The sequence below is a fragment of the Salvelinus alpinus genome, chromosome 2 (genome assembly GCF_045679555.1).
Source record: "Salvelinus alpinus chromosome 2, SLU_Salpinus.1, whole genome shotgun sequence".
Taxonomy (NCBI): Eukaryota; Metazoa; Chordata; class Actinopteri; order Salmoniformes; family Salmonidae; genus Salvelinus; species Salvelinus alpinus.
This window is the reverse complement of record NC_092087.1, coordinates 28853476-28871459: the sequence shown is the minus strand read 5'-3', so window position 1 is coordinate 28871459 and position 17984 is coordinate 28853476. Positions and strand designations below refer to the sequence as shown.

The following is a 17984-nucleotide window of genomic DNA, read 5'->3' as shown; positions in this document are numbered from 1 at the left end:
TCCCATCGTCTCATCATCTGTGTGCAGTCACACCATGTGGCCACCTAGGCTTAGGTATCCTTTGAAGTGTGGGAATGATTGGATTCGTCTCAAGCTGACTAGACAGATGTGCCCCTTTTTCATTTAGTTTCTCTCTTCTCTTCAGGTGGGTCTCTATTCCCACACTCTCAAACTATTTCGGAGCTCTACATGATATCGCGGCTAGTTTGTTTGTGTTAATTGCATCTACATATATGTAGCACAATCATGTAGCTTTCATGAAATGTCAGCCATGGATACCTGATAGATGAATAAATAGGAAGCCAGCTGGCAGAACCGTTCAATCTGGCCCTATCTGGCCAGAACAATTAGATGTTTTCTTAGTACCAAAGCACAGTTCAATGCAAATCAGGTGCTTTTGATAACGACAGGAAGCAGAGGAAACTGTTTATCTTGGCTCACCTATTCAGAGGTGTTTGATAACGAAAGGAAGCAGAGGAAACTGTTTATCTTGGCTCACCTATTCAGAGGTGTTTGATAACGAAAGGAAGCAGAGGAAACTGTTTATCTTGGCTCACCTATTCAGAGGTGTTTGATAACGACAGGAAGCAGAGGAAACTGTTTATCTTGGCTCACCTATTCAGAGGTGTTTGATAACGACAGGAAGCAGAGGAAACTGTTTATCTTGGCTCACCTATTCAGAGGTGTTTGATAACGAAAGGAAGCAGAGGAAACTGTTTATCTTGGCTCACCTATTCAGAGGTGTTTGATAACGAAAGGAAGCAGAGGAAACTGTTTATCTTGGCTCACCTATTCAGAGGTGTTTGATAACGAAAGGAAGCAGAGGAAACTGTTTATCTTGGCTCACCTATTCAGAGGTGTTTGATAACGAAAGGAAGCAGAGGAAACTGACAGTTTATCTTTTCACCTATTCAGAGGCCAATATGGATGTGTATATTGGTGAATGCGTTGTGTTTCATAGTGGACACACTACCCTGATGGTGACCGGGACCAACCTGGATGTGGTGCAGGAGCCGAGGGTCAGGGTCAAGTACGCCGGCCACGAGTCTGTCAACGTGAGTCTGTCCACTGATAACGTAGTAGGATATCTCTTTCTCCAGTCCAGTATCTTGTATAGTACTGATAAATGGTGGCCAATTGTAATTTCAAAACTCTTGACAAATATTTATCTTTGCTTGTCTGTCACTGTCCGTGGATCTCTCCCCAGGTGTGTAAGGTGCTCAACACCACCACGATAATCTGCTTCGCTCCCTCCCTGAAGGCAGAGTACACACTGGAGCAGGAGTCAGTGAAACACGTAGAAGAGTTTGGTTTTGTTTTCAACAATGTGCAGGCCCTGCTCACCTACAACAGTACAAGCTTCATCTACTACCCCAACCCTTACCTGGAGCCCCTCAGCTTGTCTGGGGTGCTGGAGCAGAAACCTGGTTCCCCCATCATACTCAAGGTGGGACAGCCCAGCCCAGCCGTAACTGTAGCACAATTGTCATTAGATGATGAGTTCTATCTACTGACCTGATGGATGTGGGGTTTCCCTCTCTGTGTTGCAGGGGCGCAACCTGGTGCCCTCAGCATCTGGAGGGGCCAGGCTGAACTACACCGTGCTGATCGGGGACACACCCTGCTCCCTCACCGTCTCTGACACACAGCTCCTCTGTGAGCCCCCAAACCTCACAGGCCAGCACAAAGTCATGGTCAGTCATTCTGTCTGTCTAAGTCCAGATCTAGATAAACTATTAAGTAAAATGCAGCTTGACCAAGGTCAAACAAATGTATAAAAGGAAGCTATTGTTCAGTATGGTTTCCCTGTCTGTTGAAGTCTATTTGATTTATGGCCTTTGTACACATGTGTTTATGGTTTATTGCCAATGTACAGGTCCAGGTGGGTGGTCTCCACATCTCTCCTGGTGCAGTCCACTTCCGCTCAGACAGCCTGCTCACCCTCCCCGCCATCTTCAGCATCACGGCTGGAGGAGGCCTGCTGCTCATCATCGTCTTCATTGTTCTATTGGCCTACAGACGAAAGTCGCACGAGAATGACCTCACTCTCAAACGCCTGCAGATGCAGATGGACACCCTGGAGTCTCGGGTGGCTCTGGAGTGCAAGGAAGGTGAGTCTGACCAGCACGTTATCAGACAACTGAGATAAATATAATGCTGATAATTCACAAATTGCTAGAATATGGACTAAAGTCCTCCAATCATTCTCATTCTCTGTAATTGTGCCCAGCGTTCGCTGAGCTGCAGACTGACATCAACGAGCTGACCAGTGACCTAGACAGGGCTGGGATCCCCCACCTGGACTACCGCACCTATACCATGAGGGTCCTCTTCCCTGGCATTGATGACCATCCTGTACTCAGGGAGCTGGAGGTAACCAACCATTACCACCATTACAAACCTGGCCACACCTGACCCCTTGTCATCTACTTGTAGAAACAGAATATCTAACAAACACAACCAATGTGGCATACATAGATAAATCATTTTACAATTGGGAGACAAAACGGATCATAATCCCGACGCAAGATCCCTCTACTCTCTAACTGAGGAAGTGTGTGTCTCTGTGTGTGTAGGTGTCTGGGAGCGGGCAGCAGGGTATGGAGAAGGCCCTGAAGCAGTTTGCCCAGCTGGTGAATAACAAGGTGTTCCTGCTGACCTTTATCCGTACTCTGGAGCTCCAGCGCTCCTTCTCCATGCGTGACCGCGGCTACGTGGCCTCGCTCATCATGACCGCGCTGCAGGGCCGTCTGGAGTACGCCACCGACGTGCTCAAACACCTCCTCTCTGACCTCATCGAGCGCAACCTGGAGAGCAAGAACCACCCCAAACTACTGCTGCGCAGGTACAGATAGATAACGCTAAAGCAGACAGGTGAAAGACAGGAGCAGTGACAGTAGGGAGAGGGAGAGGGAGAGGGAGAGGGAGAGGGAGAGGGAGAGGGAGAGGGGAAGGAATGCGGAGTGTAGACAGCCATTGTCAGTCTGACTTATCCTCTGTGTGCCACTCATGAAACATTCAGCTGTAGCGCACGTTTCCTCCCCTCCACCTTGCTTTCTTCTGCACATTGTTTTCCCAGGACTGGGAGAAGCCTGCTAAATATTTCATAGGATTTTTGGGGGAGCACTCAGTCTGAGACACACTCATTAAATATAGGAATGAGTTAACATGGGAGGCAGCAAGGCTGACCTTGTTAGCCCAAACATTCTACACTCATGAAAAGACAATGAAATGCAGGCAATGAGAAAGAAGTGACAGCCAGGTATAGAAGTATGATGGACAGAGCATGAGCAAGAGAAAGAGATGAGCAAGTTAGGAGGCTGCAATGCAGATATATGGTCAACTCTAAAGGGAGGCAAAGGGCTAATATTTAACAGTTATCTTTGACGTTGTATTGCTTTATCAGATATAAGATACACGTATGTTTTTAGTGTGGTATTTGTCTATTGATACATAACAAATCAGTTAATCTTGCACACACAGCATTTGATGATGGGATGAGTGCTGCTGACACAGAGAAAGGACACACAGTAGCTTTTGCACAATTATGTCATGACCCAAATAGGTTCTGTTCTATAGCAGCAGCACTCAGGTTTTGGTGTGTTAGTCCACTGAGACCATGCAGAGCAGCATGATACTTTTACATAAACATTGTTTTTTTTACCTCTTAATAAGCATTTTGTATATCTACATGATCAGACCAATCTACCTTTAGACATCTACCTGTTAAAAATGTATCCGTCTGTCTCTTTCTTGCAGAACTGAGTCAGTTGCAGAGAAGATGCTGACAAATTGGTTTGCCTTTCTACTTCACAAATTCCTTAAGGTAATATCAATGACTTGGAACCTCATCACTGCAGAAGTCAGCTTGATGTATTACTGCAATCCTCTAATGATTGTTATTGATTATACACCTGATGGATTTCTATGTGCATTTGGATTACACTTGTGTCCCATGATGTGTGATATGAATATGTTTTATGAACAATGTAGAGCGATAATGTTCACCTCAGAGGTCAAGCAGGTCTTATTGGTCTCTACAAATCAATGCTAAGCAACCTGGAGTTTATTAGAGTTGATGACTCATGCTCTGTTCTCTGAATCCCAGTCATATGGGGGTGAATAGCTCACAGGCATGTCTCTCCTCTCCTGCCTCTCTCAATCCTCTCTTCTATCATCCTCTGTTCCTCCCTGGACAAAGGAATGTGCAGGTGAGCCTCTCTTCATGCTGTACTGTGCCATCAAGCAGCAGATGGAGAAGGGACCTATAGACTGCATCACCGGGGAGGCGCGCTACTCCCTCAGTGAAGACAAACTCATCCGCCAACAGATTGAATACAAGACCCTGGTGAGTCAACATACCACACAACAATTTGTCTTAGATGTCAGATTCCATTAAAACCACTTGGAATATTTTCTCAGTTACCACCATGATAGTGGAACGCTTGCCTGCATGTCGTTCTGCCTCTGAGCAAGGCAGTCAACCCATTGTTCCCCGGGTGCCGAAGACGTGGATGTTGATTATGGTAACCCCCCGCACCTCTCTGATTCAGAGGGGTTGGGTTAAATGCGGAAGACACATTTCAGTTGAATGCATTCAGTTGTACAACAGACTAGGTATCCCCCTTTCTGCTTACAACACAGCTGGTAGGCAAAATGCTGTGCTCTGTAAATATCAACTCATGGTGCCCTTATGTTAAACTGCTGAATAAGGGATAATTATTTTGCTTGATAATAAAACAGTAAAGAGCCAAAAGAGCCAAATAATATTTTACATGCTTTTCAGTGACACAATCAGCTAAGAATTAAATTCCATTATCTAACCAGGGCCAGACAGTTCCAGTCTTTGCTTGGCTACTGGGTAAAATGGTCTGCAGCTAAAGCAGAAGTTGGATGCAGCAGCAGTGTGCCTCCTCCCCCAGGCTGAGAGCAGCCCAGTGACGAGATGACACCTCTCTGATCGCCCTGTCGGAGAGGTTGTGTTTCATTACCCGTTTAGTGCCCCGCTGGAGATGGCAACCCAGCATCCAGCTGAAAGTGTGAAATTACATTTCTGGCCAAAGCTGTGAAAGAGATGGCACACAATGAGAGGAGAGACTCCTCCATGCAGCCAGTAGACCAGTGTATAGAGAGGGACAGTGGGTAGTGCTGACAGCTCTCTCTCTCTCTCTCTCTCTCTCTCTCTCTCTCTCTCTCTCTCTCCCTCTCTCTGGTCCCTACTCAGACTCTGAGCTGTGTAAACCCAGACAATGAGAACAGCCCTGAGATCCCTGTCAAGGCGCTCAATTGTGACACCATCACCCAGGTGAAGGAGAAGATCCTGGATGCTGTCTGTAGGAACATGCACTTCTCCCAGAGGCCCCGCGCTGCAGACATGGACCTAGGTGAGGCAGACTGGCTCCAGTCGGAATTAATGGATGACCTACAATAACTGATATTGAGATAAACAAGTGATTATTCTCTGTCTGCTTGTTTGACTTATTGAGGGACTCATAGATGTACCCATGTGTTTATATCCCAAACAGAATGGCGCCAGGGGAGGACGGCACGTGTGGTCCTGCAGGATGAAGACATCACCACTAAGATTGAAGGCGATTGGAAAAGACTCAACACCCTCATGCACTACCAGGTCAAGCCACTCACTCCCCAATCCCCATCACACAGTTCACTGACATGAATGTACAGTATGTTGTCCTCACTGCTGCCTCTGGCCATAGTAAACTAAACTGATCCACCTCTTTCATCTCCTGTATGAGTCAGTTGCTTCCTCCTACAGGTAAATCACGGGGGGTGTTCATAACAGCTCCAAATAGAGCACAAGTATAAACACATTACAGTTAATCTCACTCTATACCCACAAATGCTCTGACTCTCCAGCTGGGGTGTAAAACACATTTGCGTGAAGCCAAGAGACAAATACATTCAGCCTTGGCTGCCACACCAGGAGAGAGGTTTGAAAGAGGTGTAATGTGTTGATAAAATCTATCAAGGATGTGAACAATTTTCCTCAATTACTTTTAGTCTCTCTGGTGCGTACCTGGTTCTGTGTGACAGCTGAATCTGCAAAGCAGCAGCAGAAGTGACTTCTGCTCATGTTGGGAGCCTGCTTTACTGCAAAAGGCATGCACATAGCATAAGTGAGCAGACCCTACAGGACATTTCTCAGCATGAAATGGATATCACACAAAGCATCATCCATGGCATTTATAGCATAGCAACCGAAATCTAAAAAATAGTCCTTGCTAGATCACTGCAAATGCATGTTTTATTTCACAGACTGTATTATCAAGTTCATTATATACAGTGGGGAGAACAAGTATTTGATACACTGCCGATTTTGCAGGTTTTCCTACTTACAAAGCATGTAGAGGTCTGTAATTTTGATCATAGGTACACTTCAACTGTGAGAGACGGAATCTAAAACAAAAATCTAGAAAATCACATTGTATGATTTTTAAGTAATTAATTTGCATTTTATTGCATGACATAAGTATTTGATACATCAGAAAAGCAGAACTTAATATTTGGTACAGAAACCTTTGTTTGCAATTAATATTTGGAATATACGTTTCCATACGTTTCCTGTAGTTCTTGACCAGGTTTGCACACACTGCAGCAGGGATTTTGGCCCACTCCTCCATACAGACCTTCTCCAGATCCTTCAGGTTTCGGGGCTGTCGCTGGGCAATACGAACTTTCAGCTCCCTCCAAAGATTTTCTATTGGGTTCAGATCTGGAGACTGGCTAGGCCACTCCAGGACCTTGAGATGCTTCTTACGGAGCCACTCCTTAGTTGCCCTGGCTGTGTGTTTCGGGTCGTTGTCATGCTGGAAGACCCAGCTACGACCCATCTTCAATGCTCTTACTGAGGGAAGGAGGTTGTTGGCCAAGATCTCGCGATACATGGCCCCATCCATCCTCCCCTCAATACGGTGCAGTCGTCCTGTCCCCTTTGCAGAAAAGCATCCCCAAAGAATGATGTTTCCACCTCCATGCTTCACGGTTGGGGTGGTGTTCTTGGGGTTGTACTCATCCTTCTTCTTCTTCCAAACACGGCGAGTGGGGTTTAGACCAAAAAGCTCTATTTTTGTCTCATCAGACCACATGACCTTCTCCCATTCCTCCTCTGGATCATCCAGATGGTCATTGGCAAACTTCAGACGGGCCTGGACATGCGCTGGCTTGAGCAGGGGGACCTTGCGAATGCTGCAGGATTTTAATCCATGACGGCGTAGTGTGTTACTAATGGTTTTCTTTGAGACTGTGGTCCCAGCTCTCTTCAGGTCATTGACCAGGTCCTGCCGGGTAGTTCTGGGCTGATCCCTCACCTTCCTCATGATCATTGATGCCCCACGAGGTGAGATCTTGCATGGAGCCCCAGACCGAGGGTGATTGACCGTCATCTTCAACTTCTTCCATTTTCTAATAATTGCGCCAACAGTTGTTGCCTTCTCCCCAAGCTGCTTGCCTATTGTCCTGTAGCCCATCCCAGCCTTATGCAGGTCTACAATTTTATCCCTGATGTCCTTACACAGCTCTCTGGTCTTGGCCATTGTGGAGAGGTTGGAGTCTGTTTGATTGAGTGTGTGGACAGGTGTCTTTTATACAGGTAACGAGTTCAAACAGGTGCAGTTAATACAGGTAATGAGTGGAGAACAGAAGGGCTTCTTAAAGAAAAACTAACAGGTCTGTGAGAGACGGAATTCTTACTGGTTGGTAGGTTTTCAAATACTTATGTCATGCAATAAAATGCAAATTAATTACTTAAAAATCATACAATGTGATTTTCTGGATTTTTGTTTTAGATTCCGTCTCTCACAGTTGAAGTGTACCTATGATAAAAATTACAGACCTCTACATGCTTTGTAAGTAGGAAAACCTGCAAAATCGGCAGTGTATCAAATACTTGTTCTCCCCACTGTATCTCAAATAGTAAATTAAATAACTCCTATAGGTCTCATCAGGCTGGATTCATCATATCAATGTCATTTTCTGTGGAAATCATTCTGACCCAATAATGTTGAATTGGGAGTGGGTCAAACTGACATGAATCCTTGTGTTTCTCCTATGAACCCTGCAGGTATCAGACCGCTGTGTGGTGGCCCTGGTGCCCAAGCAGATGTCCTCTTACAACCTGCCCTCCTCAGCCAGCTTCCCACGCAGCATTAGCCGATACGGTCAGTCAGTCAGGCCTGCCCTGGAGCCACCATCCCCACCAAACCACTCACTTACCTATTCATTATTCTACCTGACCTACTGATGTTCCTGCTCATGTTTTGAGACCGTCCGTCTGTCTGCAGATGTACCATTCCGCTCCAACCCCACCAGCCCTGACAGCCCTCACTCCCGCATGCCCATGCTCACCCCGGACATGGAGAGCGGGGTGAAGGTGTGGCACCTGGTCAAGAACCACGACCACGGGGACCAGAAGGAGGGCGAACGCGGCTCCAAGATGGTGTCAGAGATCTACCTGACCAGGCTACTGGCTACTAAGGTATTACCTCACCCTCTCCCAGAGCATCTTAGCAATTACAGATTCAGTAAGTATGTTCCAACGATATGGTGTGCTTTTAACATTGCTGTGGTGTTTTGTTAGGGTACGCTGCAGAAGTTTGTCGATGACCTGTTTGAGACTTTGTTCAGCACCGTCTGCTGGGGCAGTGCTCTGCCACTCGCCATCAAGTACATGTTTGACTTTCTGGACGAGCAGGCTGACAAGCATGGCATCCATGACATGGATGTTCGCCACACATGGAAAAGCAACTGGTGAGGGAGTGCAGATTTAATATGCTACTTGAAAGCAACAGCACAAAATAATGAATTTATACTGATTGTCTTAATATATAGACTGTTTGGAAAATTTGATTTCTCGTCCTCTCTCTGCCCCAGCCTGCCTCTGCGCTTCTGGGTGAATGTGATCAAGAACCCTCAGTTTGTGTTTGACATCCACAAGAGCAGCATCACAGATGCCTGTCTGTCTGTTGTGGCGCAGACCTTCATGGACTCCTGCTCTACCTCAGAGCATCGCCTGGGCAAGGACTCCCCCTCCACCAAGCTACTCTATGCCAAGGACATCCCCCACTACAAGAGCTGGGTAGAGAGGTGAGATGTGTGTGTTAGTTACATCACTCAACTGTGATATTATTAATTTGATTCTTAGTTATTATTTCCCACTGAAATAACTGAGGTAGATAGACTTTATTAGCCAGACTACCTTTATATCTTACAGTCACACGTGGGCTGACAGAATAGCTCTAACCCCCAGGCTTGATGGCTGCTGACAGTACAGTGTGTGTCTCTGTCTCCCTCTAGGTACTACGCAGACATAAACCGCTTGCCTGCCATCAGCGACCAGGACATGAATGCCTACCTGGCCGAGCAGGCCCGCCTTCACTCCAATGAGTTCAATGTGCTCAGTGCCCTTCACGAGATCTACGCCTACGTCAGCAAGTACAGCCAAGAGGTGAGGCCCTATACCTCAATAACTTTACACATTATAGTAGTGGGGGGCAGGGTGGCATTCAAAACATATGCATCTAGATTCAAACTATTATCAAAGTATCCCTTAGCCTGTCTATGTGTAGTAACAAGAGGGAATTTGCAGCACAAAGTACAGTAACCTTGTGTTTCCCTGCCTGCTATGCTGATTTCATGTTTGTCTTGTCTTGTGTGTGTGTGTGTGTGTGTGTGTGTGTGTGTGTGTGTGTGTGTGTGTGTGTGTGTGTGTGTGTGTGTGTGTGTGTGTGTGTGTGTGTGTGTGTGTGTGTGTGTGTGTGTGTGTGTGTGTGTGTGTGTGTGTGTGTGTGTGTGTGTGTGTGTGTGTGTCAGATCATTGAGGCCCTGGAGCAGGATGAGCAGGCCCAGAAGCAAAGGCTGGCCTACAAGGTGGAGCAGATCATCGCAGCCATGTCTGTGGAGAGCTGAGACAGACATACAGATGTGTGTACTCAGAGACACACTGACATGACAAGGCCCAGGACACAGGCCACAAGCTGTCAGCAGAGCAAGCACACCCAAAAGCCACAGGTGAAGTGAACTACAGATTAATTCAGCCTGAGTGCTCAACAAGGGAAGAACATGGATAGACAAGCAAATTCACCAAGCACTGCTGTTCTCTTTCTGTTGGCTGCAATGAGACCACATGTGGAGGCAAAGACAAAATAACTTTCTGTTTTTACTACAAAAACAAAATACATTTATCTAAGTATGAACTAATGACATACATATGATAGCCTTGGCCTTGGACTGACATTTCCACTTCAGTGGACAAGTCTAATAAGCCTTTATGAAACCGTATGAAGGCTCTATGAAAGTTAGAATTTACTCTGAGATTGGATGGCAGTAAAATGTTATCCTGAACCTCCATGTCATCCAAGGTAGCATCATTCTTTGGGGGGGGGGCTACCTCTCTGCCTGACACTCAGCTTTCCAGACACACAACACTATTATTACAGGTTGAGGGTTCAATTCCATTTTTGCATACTTTGGGCTGGATCCAATCAAATCTGCCTTAGCAATGGTTACACAGTTACACTGCCTACTGCCTGTGTAAACATGTGCCTAAATCTGGACACTGGGTGCATGGCGAGGGGAGGTCATCTGGTGCCCAAAATCTTTCTGTGAATCTATTTATGCTATTGTGTAAATACTGCAGTGCAAATTTGATTGAATTAAGCCATCAGCATTCCATATATTATAAATAGAACACATCTATATAGAAAGCCATTACAAATATATCATTTATTTAAAATGATCACTTCAGTTTGTTGACCTCTTAGTGCCAAAAGCTTATCATACTAGGCATAAATGCCATGTAGACAAAGTAGGAATTATATATAAAATCGTTGAATAAGGTGGTCTTACGTTAAGTTATTAAGGCACTCTGGGGATGACAGACATGAGGGAAGTGAGGGAAGAACTAGATTAGCAGTGACCCAAAGTAGCCAAATGGAGCTTTGGGAATCATTCCATAGAGCTGGAAGATTCATGACAGCTAACTACTTCCTGTGGGCCAGATCATTTTCATCCTGGTTAATGAGACTTCTCAGCCATCAGTCATTGTTTACACTGAACATGATACTTGAATTACAGTAGTTCTTTGTGTTATATTTTCGGAGAATCCTCAGGCTTCCACGTAGCATGCTTTTAAAGGTGGACACTCAAGATTCCTGTTGCATCAAGTAGTCTGTATCATTCTTTTAAATGTCCCATTCATGTTTTTACAGAATGCAATCAACATGACAGAATAGCCATTTCAATGGTTTGATTTTCACATATTCAAATTACTGCATTCATTGAGTGCAATCTTAAAGATGGTCATTATAAAACTGGACACTCCAGAGGATTGCTTTAATCCAGGGTTTGTGTTTATCTTTATCTGCATTGAAGACATTTATTACACTCCTGATGATTTCTCCATTATTCTACAGTCATTGTAAAAGAGTAAAAAAAACTAAGAGGTTAAAGAAAAGAAGAAAAAAACCTGTCATGTCCTGTTTGTGTAAAAAAAGAAAATATTACAAATATTCCCTCCCACTATTATAGCTACACTGTTTCATGTGTGACGTTTTGATGATGATCATTTAGAAATGTGTTGTGCAATAAACTGTAAGACATTTTAACATTGAACCTTTTTAAAAACAATATTTTATTGTATAAATATTGTACATACAAAACACTCCTATTTTGCAAGCAAACGATTCACTTTGTACTGTTGCTATACATTAAAAAGTCAACTTGAGGAAATACATTTGTCTAGATTCTTTTCCAGCAATAATGCGTTTTGAATTAGCATGAATGAGTCATAGCTAGAATGTGAGAGCCTTGAGGATATGTCACACTAGTAGCTTACAGATATGCATAATATTTTGGACAATATTTTAGACCAACAGAATAGATGGCATTGACACCGACTTGGCCCGTCTCCCAATCCTCACGATGAAGCTAACATGCAGTGGATTATCTACTCAAGCATTTTATGTTTCATAATTCATGGCCACTCCACTCTGTGTTCCCATTCTCACACTGGAGCCAATGTCTGATGCTGTTATTGGGGAGGTGATTTGTCTGTCGTGCCGGCATAAGCAGCCCTAGACAACCCAGCCCTGTAGCCTACTCTACTCACCATGCTTAGGCCGCATTAGCATGCAAATTGAATAGTGTTGTAAATTGGTATCGGAAAGGGCCCTGTCTCTGGACAGGGCTTCCACAGTCTGAGGTCCGAGGTCGACAATGATCTCCGGGATATTGTCCTACTCTTGTTCATTAATCTGGGTAATTGCTAACATTGATTTGGCTCCATCTCCATTATTCCTGATGCCTTTAGACCTCTGAAATAAGTCTTCAACAGAGTGAGTTTGGAAAAGTAAATTCCAACTTCAGGTCTGTCTTTTTTCTAGGAAAATGATCCTGGGTATGTTATTGAGCTAAGATAAATCATTAGAGCAAATGAAGAGGTATTGAATTCTCAGAGTCTCTGAAAATACATTTTGGGAAAATAGCTTGAATCAAATTGGAGCCACAAACTTCTAAACTGGAGATAGTCCTTGACCACTTGTCCTACAGCCAGCATACAATTCTACAGTATGTAGGTACAATAGAGGGGGCCTCAAGGGTACTTACCATAAGAGTAATTCATTATTCATACTAACCCTACAGGGCTCTATGTAAAGGAGTGGGGGAGAGGTATCTTACCTTTAGATTCTATAATGTACCTGTTCTTCAGAACTGACAGCCTCACTCCTTTGCCTGTCAGAGAGCCTTCACCCAGCAACTAGCAGCCAGCTCACCTCCCAGAGAAACACTGGGGAGCATCATTAGAGCTCACACCTTCTCCACCCAGAAGAGCAGCCGACAGGGAGTCCTCTTATTTGGCATATGTATGGCTGGCCAGAAACAGACTAGATAGATTTACAATACAGTAGAGCTACAAGATACACTGTGGCACTTTAATCACAACCCAACAACCCTACAATCTGAGAGCGCTTTCCCCCTGCTTGATAGGAACATAAGAAAAGCCTATTTGATTCAATCCACAGCCACAATCTGCCTGCTTTAATAGTCCTTCAGCTCGGTCTTCTCCCTCCATAGCCCTGGCTACAGTATGTTAGAGCCATTGAAAGCAAGACCTTGCTCTCGCTGCAGATCTTGGAGAATAATTCCATTCTTCGCTGTAACTGCAATGAATACTAAATGGAGTCTCTTTGGATCCTGAGCAACAGAACAGTCAATGAAAGCGTAGCCAATTATCTATGCACACATGTTTTAATATATACAGTGGGGCAAAAAAGTCAGCCACCAATTGTGCAAGTTCTCCCACTTAAAAAGATGAGAGAGGCCTGTAATTTTCATCATAGGTACACTTCAACTATGACAGACAAAATGAGAAAAAAAATCCAGAAAATCACATTGTAGGATTTTTAATGAATTTATTTGCAAATTATGGTGGAAAATAAGTATTTGGTCACCTACAAACAAGCAAGATTCCTGGCTCTCACAGACCTGTAACTTCTTCTTTAAGAGGCTCCTCTGTCCTCCACTCGTTACCTGTATTAATGGCACCTGTTTGAACTTGTTATCAGTATAAAAGACACCTGTCCACAACCTCAAACAGGCACACTCCAAACTCCACTATGGCCAAGACCAAAGAGCTGTCAAAGGACACCAGAAACAAAATTGTAGACCTGCACCAGGCTGGGAAGACTGAATCTGCAATAGGTAAGCAGCTTGGTTTGAAGAAATCAACTGTGGGAGCAATTATTAGGAAATGGAAGACATACAAGACCACTGATAATCTCCCTCGATCTGGGGCTCCACGCAAGATCTCACCCCGTGGGGTCAAAATGATCACAAGAACTGTGAGCAAAAATCCCAGAACCACACGGGTGGTGTACCAGCAAATTTGTACCAGCAACAGTGTGTGAAAACCTTGTGAAGACTTACAGAAAACGTTTGACCTCTGTCATTGCCAACAAAGGGTATATAACAAAGTATTGAGATAAACTTTTGTTATTGACCAAATACTTATTTTCCACCATAATTTGCAAATATATTCATTAAAAATCCTACAATGTGATTTTCTGGACCTAGTGAATGACCTGCAGAGAGCTGGGACCAAAGTAACAAAGCCTACCATCAGTAACACACTACGCCGCCAGGGACTCAAATCCTGCAGTGCCAGACGTGTCCCCCTGCTTAAGCCAGTACATGTCCAGGCCCGTCTGAAGTTTGCTAGAGAGCATTTGGATGATCCAGAAGAAGATTGGGAGAATGTCATATGGTCAGATGAAACAAAAATAGAACTTTTTGGTAAAAACTCAACTCGTCGTGTTTGGAGGACAAAGAATGCTGAGTTGCATCCAAAGAACACCATACCTACTGTGAAGCATGGGGGTGGAAACATCATGCTTTGGGGCTGTTTTTCTGCAAAGGGACCAGGACGACTGATCCGTGTAAAGGAAAGAATGAATGGGGCCATGTATCATGAGATTTTGAGTGAAATCCTCCTTCCATCAGCAAGGGCATTGAAGATGAAACGTGGCTGGGTCTTTCAGAATGACAATGATCCCAAACACACCGCCCGGGCAACGAAGGAGTGGCTTCATAAGAAGCATTTCAAGGTCCTGGAGTGGCCTAGCCAGTCTCCAGATCTCAACCCCATAGAAAATCTTTGGAGGGAGTTGAAAGTCCGTGTTGCCCAGCAACAGCCCCAAAACATCACTGCTCTAGAGGAGATCTGCATGGAGGAATGGGCCAAAATACCAGCAACAGTGTGTGAAAACCTTGTGAAGACTTACAGAAAACGTTTGACCTCTGTCATTGCCAACAAAGGGTATATAACAAAGTATTGAGATAAACTTTTGTTATTGACCAAATACTTATTTTCCACCATAATTTGCAAATATATTCATTAAAAATCCTACAATGTGATTTTCTGGATTTTTTTCCCTAATTTTGTCTGTCATAGTTGAAGTGTACCTATGATGAAAATTACAGGCCTCTCTCATCTTTTTAAGTGGGAGAACTTGCACAATTGGTGGCTGACTAAATACTTTTTTGCCCCACTGTATTTCTCACTCAATATCTCACCTCACTTTTTCTTCCTCGCATTATAAATTATGCAGGTGCACATTTACAAACACACAGATTCTGCTATAATGTAGTTGAAAGTAATTGTTTATGAAATGAAGGACTTAGAATAGCCATCACAGTCAGTGTTGTTGGATAGATGGACAGTCTTTTCTCTACAGTAGACTGTCAGACCTACATTGCTTGTTATTCTCCTGTCTGGTGCCCAGGCTACCTTTTCAATATTCATAAACCAGTCATATCTCAGGTGAGAACAAGGTGGTTAGTCAACCTAACCTTTTCTCACACACTAATCAATTTTACATAAAAGTCATATTTGCAAAATAATTATGTACCCTAGTCAATAAATCATTTTCATGCCACTAGAACGTAGCATTGAGATTGCTACAAACTTTTAGTTCTTAGGCTGGGAGGTGTACACTGCATTACAGGCATCTTTCATCAATGCCTAAAAAGTGTGTTTCAATTAAATGTCCATGTATCAGAGAGCACTTCACAAAAATGTATTGATCCATTGTCAGTGAGAAATAAACAAGGCTGGCAGAAACAACTCTCTCTTGAGTGGGGATAATACTGTAGAGACCTGGATAGAGAGGAATTGTGTCATGGCTGGACCCATTATTATCTAAAGTCTCAATTAAGTGGTAGACTAATGATTGGACTTACTGCAAAACCACGTGTCAGTGTATTTGTATTCCATTTTTTCATTCTAGCTACATCAGATAATGTTATTATGGGAAACGATATAAGATAAATAATAATTCTCTATATCACCCTATGGCATCTCTAATTGAGTAATGATTACATATTCCCTAAAATACATATCGTTTTGTTGCCATTTTGTTGTATTAAGTATAGTACTGACAAAACATAATTCACACACACTGTATCATCATTGATTATATGAGCAAGTATGATGGCGCCATCTCCTGGTCAAATCCATCATCATATACACAGGATGGAAAAAAACAACTAAGAAAGGTATATAACAGGGGTATTCAAACCTTAAAGGCTCTGCATGGTCAATCCGACATCTGCATTGGCCGTGCAGCATTTACGGTGATACGGCCTCTGCCGTAAGTCAGGACATTCATACTTCTTGCACTTCAGGAAGTTGTCAAGGAAGTGAGTTTGTGTTTATACAGGACCTCTCGCCCTCACCTACCGTCAACCAATCATGTCAATGTGGAGCTATATGGAGCCCTCCGCTTTGTTACAAAATTTGGGTGACGCACGGCGATGCGGTAAGGAGCTCAATTTGGCCTCTGCATGCCTTCGGAAGCTCCACAGTTGCGTCACACCATCCATACGGTCCCTCTGACCACATTTTCGGATCAAGCATAAATTGCCTCTTACCCTAAGATGTCTGGAGCCTGCTGGTTTCATGTTCTACCTGATAACCACCTGGTGTCCCAGGTCTAAATAATGACCTGGCTTTGAGGTCCAGAGTTGAATTTGAGGGGTATAGAAATACCCCTCAAATACCCCTCATAGTATTTATATCAGCCTGTAATGTAACAAAATGTGGAAAAAGTCAAGGGGTCTGAATACTTTCCGAATGCACTGTATAGTCTAGTCAATGTACCGTTACTGAAGAAATATTGACACGGCTAGAGGAACAGAGGCTGAGTTTTCAAACTCTCTAAGCTAAAACAGATGTAGCCAACAGTCAACATACTGTAAACAAATGAAAGCTGTATGAAGCAATGTCTATGCAATGCCTCAATCATAGTGTAAATGTAAGGAGGAGAAATGCCTTTCAGATTGGCTTCTCACAATCTGGAGAGAAATGCACACTGTCTGTGTTGGTTACCTGGGCTGAGACAATAACAGACTGGGCTGCAGCACATCGTCAGAGAGAGAGAGAGAGAGAGAGAGAGAGAGAGAGAGAGAGAGAGAGAGAGAGAGAGAGAGAGAGAGAGAGAGAGAGAGAGAGAGAGAGAGAGAGAGAGAGAGAGAGAGAGAGAGAGAGAGAGAGAGAGAGAGAGAGAGAGAGAGAGAGAGAGAGAGAGAGAGAGAGAGAGAGAGAGAGAGAGAGAGAGAGAGAGAGAGAGAGAGAGAGAGAGAGAGAGAGAGAGAGAGAGAGAGAGAGAGAGAGAGAGAGAGAGAGAGAGAGAGAGAGAGAGAGAGAGAGAGAGAGAGAGAGAGAGAGAGAGAGAGAGAGAGAGAGAGAGAGAGAGAGAGAGAGAGAGAGAGAGAGAGAGAGAGAGAGAGAGAGAGAGAGAGAGAGAGAGAGAGAGAGAGAGAGAGAGAGAGAGAGAGAGAGAGAGAGAGAGAGAGAGAGAGAGAGAGAGAGAGAGAGAGAGAGAGAGAGAGAGAGAGAGAGAGAGAGAGAGAGAGAGAGAGAGAGAGAGAGAGAGAGAGGTGTTTATTTATTTTCCTTTTCATGCTTCAACTATTTGCACATTGTTACAACACTGTACATAACCAATAATATTTGGTATTTGGCATTTTATTAGGATCCCCATTAGCTGTTGCAAAAGCAGCAGCTACTCTTCCTGGGGTCCACACAAAACATGAAACATGACATAATACAGAACATTAATAGACAAGAACAGCTCAAGGACAGAAATGCATTAAAAAATAAAATAAAGGCACACGTAGCCTACATATCAATACATACACACAAACTATCTAGGTCAAATAGCGGAGAGGCGTTTCTTTATCTGTTTTTTGAAAACAGGTTTGCTGTTTATTTGAGCAAAATGAGAAGGAACGGAGTTCCATGCAATAATGGCTCTATATAATACTGTACGCTTTCTTGAATTTGTACTGGATTTGGGGACTGTGAAAAGACCCCTGGTGGCATGTCTGGTGGGGTAAGTGTGTTTGTCAGAGCTGTGTGTAAGTTGACTATGCAAACAATTTGGGATTTTCAACACAATGTTTCTTATAAG

At 43.9% G+C, this 17984-nt stretch overlaps 1 protein-coding gene across 3 annotated transcripts in view; it reads left to right on the top strand.

The window, feature by feature from the left end:
• The window catches only part of LOC139558136 (plexin-A2-like), a 71857-nt gene extending 60112 nt beyond the window's left edge, over window positions 1-11745 (top strand). Inside the window, exons 17-32 of one of the 3 annotated variants that reach the window (XM_071373458.1) lie at window positions 962-1055; window positions 1208-1447; window positions 1551-1694; window positions 1877-2111; window positions 2231-2373; window positions 2577-2845; window positions 3760-3826; window positions 4202-4348; window positions 5225-5384; window positions 5526-5629; window positions 8081-8177; window positions 8301-8494; window positions 8597-8766; window positions 8890-9102; window positions 9313-9463; window positions 9829-11745. In XM_071373458.1, the coding sequence (XP_071229559.1) occupies window positions 962-1055; window positions 1208-1447; window positions 1551-1694; window positions 1877-2111; window positions 2231-2373; window positions 2577-2845; window positions 3760-3826; window positions 4202-4348; window positions 5225-5384; window positions 5526-5629; window positions 8081-8177; window positions 8301-8494; window positions 8597-8766; window positions 8890-9102; window positions 9313-9463; window positions 9829-9924 (2524 nt within the window). In that variant the 3' untranslated portion in view covers window positions 9925-11745. Of the gene's footprint in view, window positions 1-915; window positions 1056-1207; window positions 1448-1550; window positions 1695-1876; window positions 2112-2230; window positions 2374-2576; window positions 2846-3759; window positions 3827-4201; window positions 4349-5224; window positions 5385-5525; window positions 5630-8080; window positions 8178-8300; window positions 8495-8596; window positions 8767-8889; window positions 9103-9312; window positions 9464-9828 lie in introns of those variants that run through there. The other 2 variants (XR_011671555.1, XM_071373459.1) reach the window with 2 other exon arrangements.
• Window positions 11746-17984: the final 6239 nt, after the last annotated feature.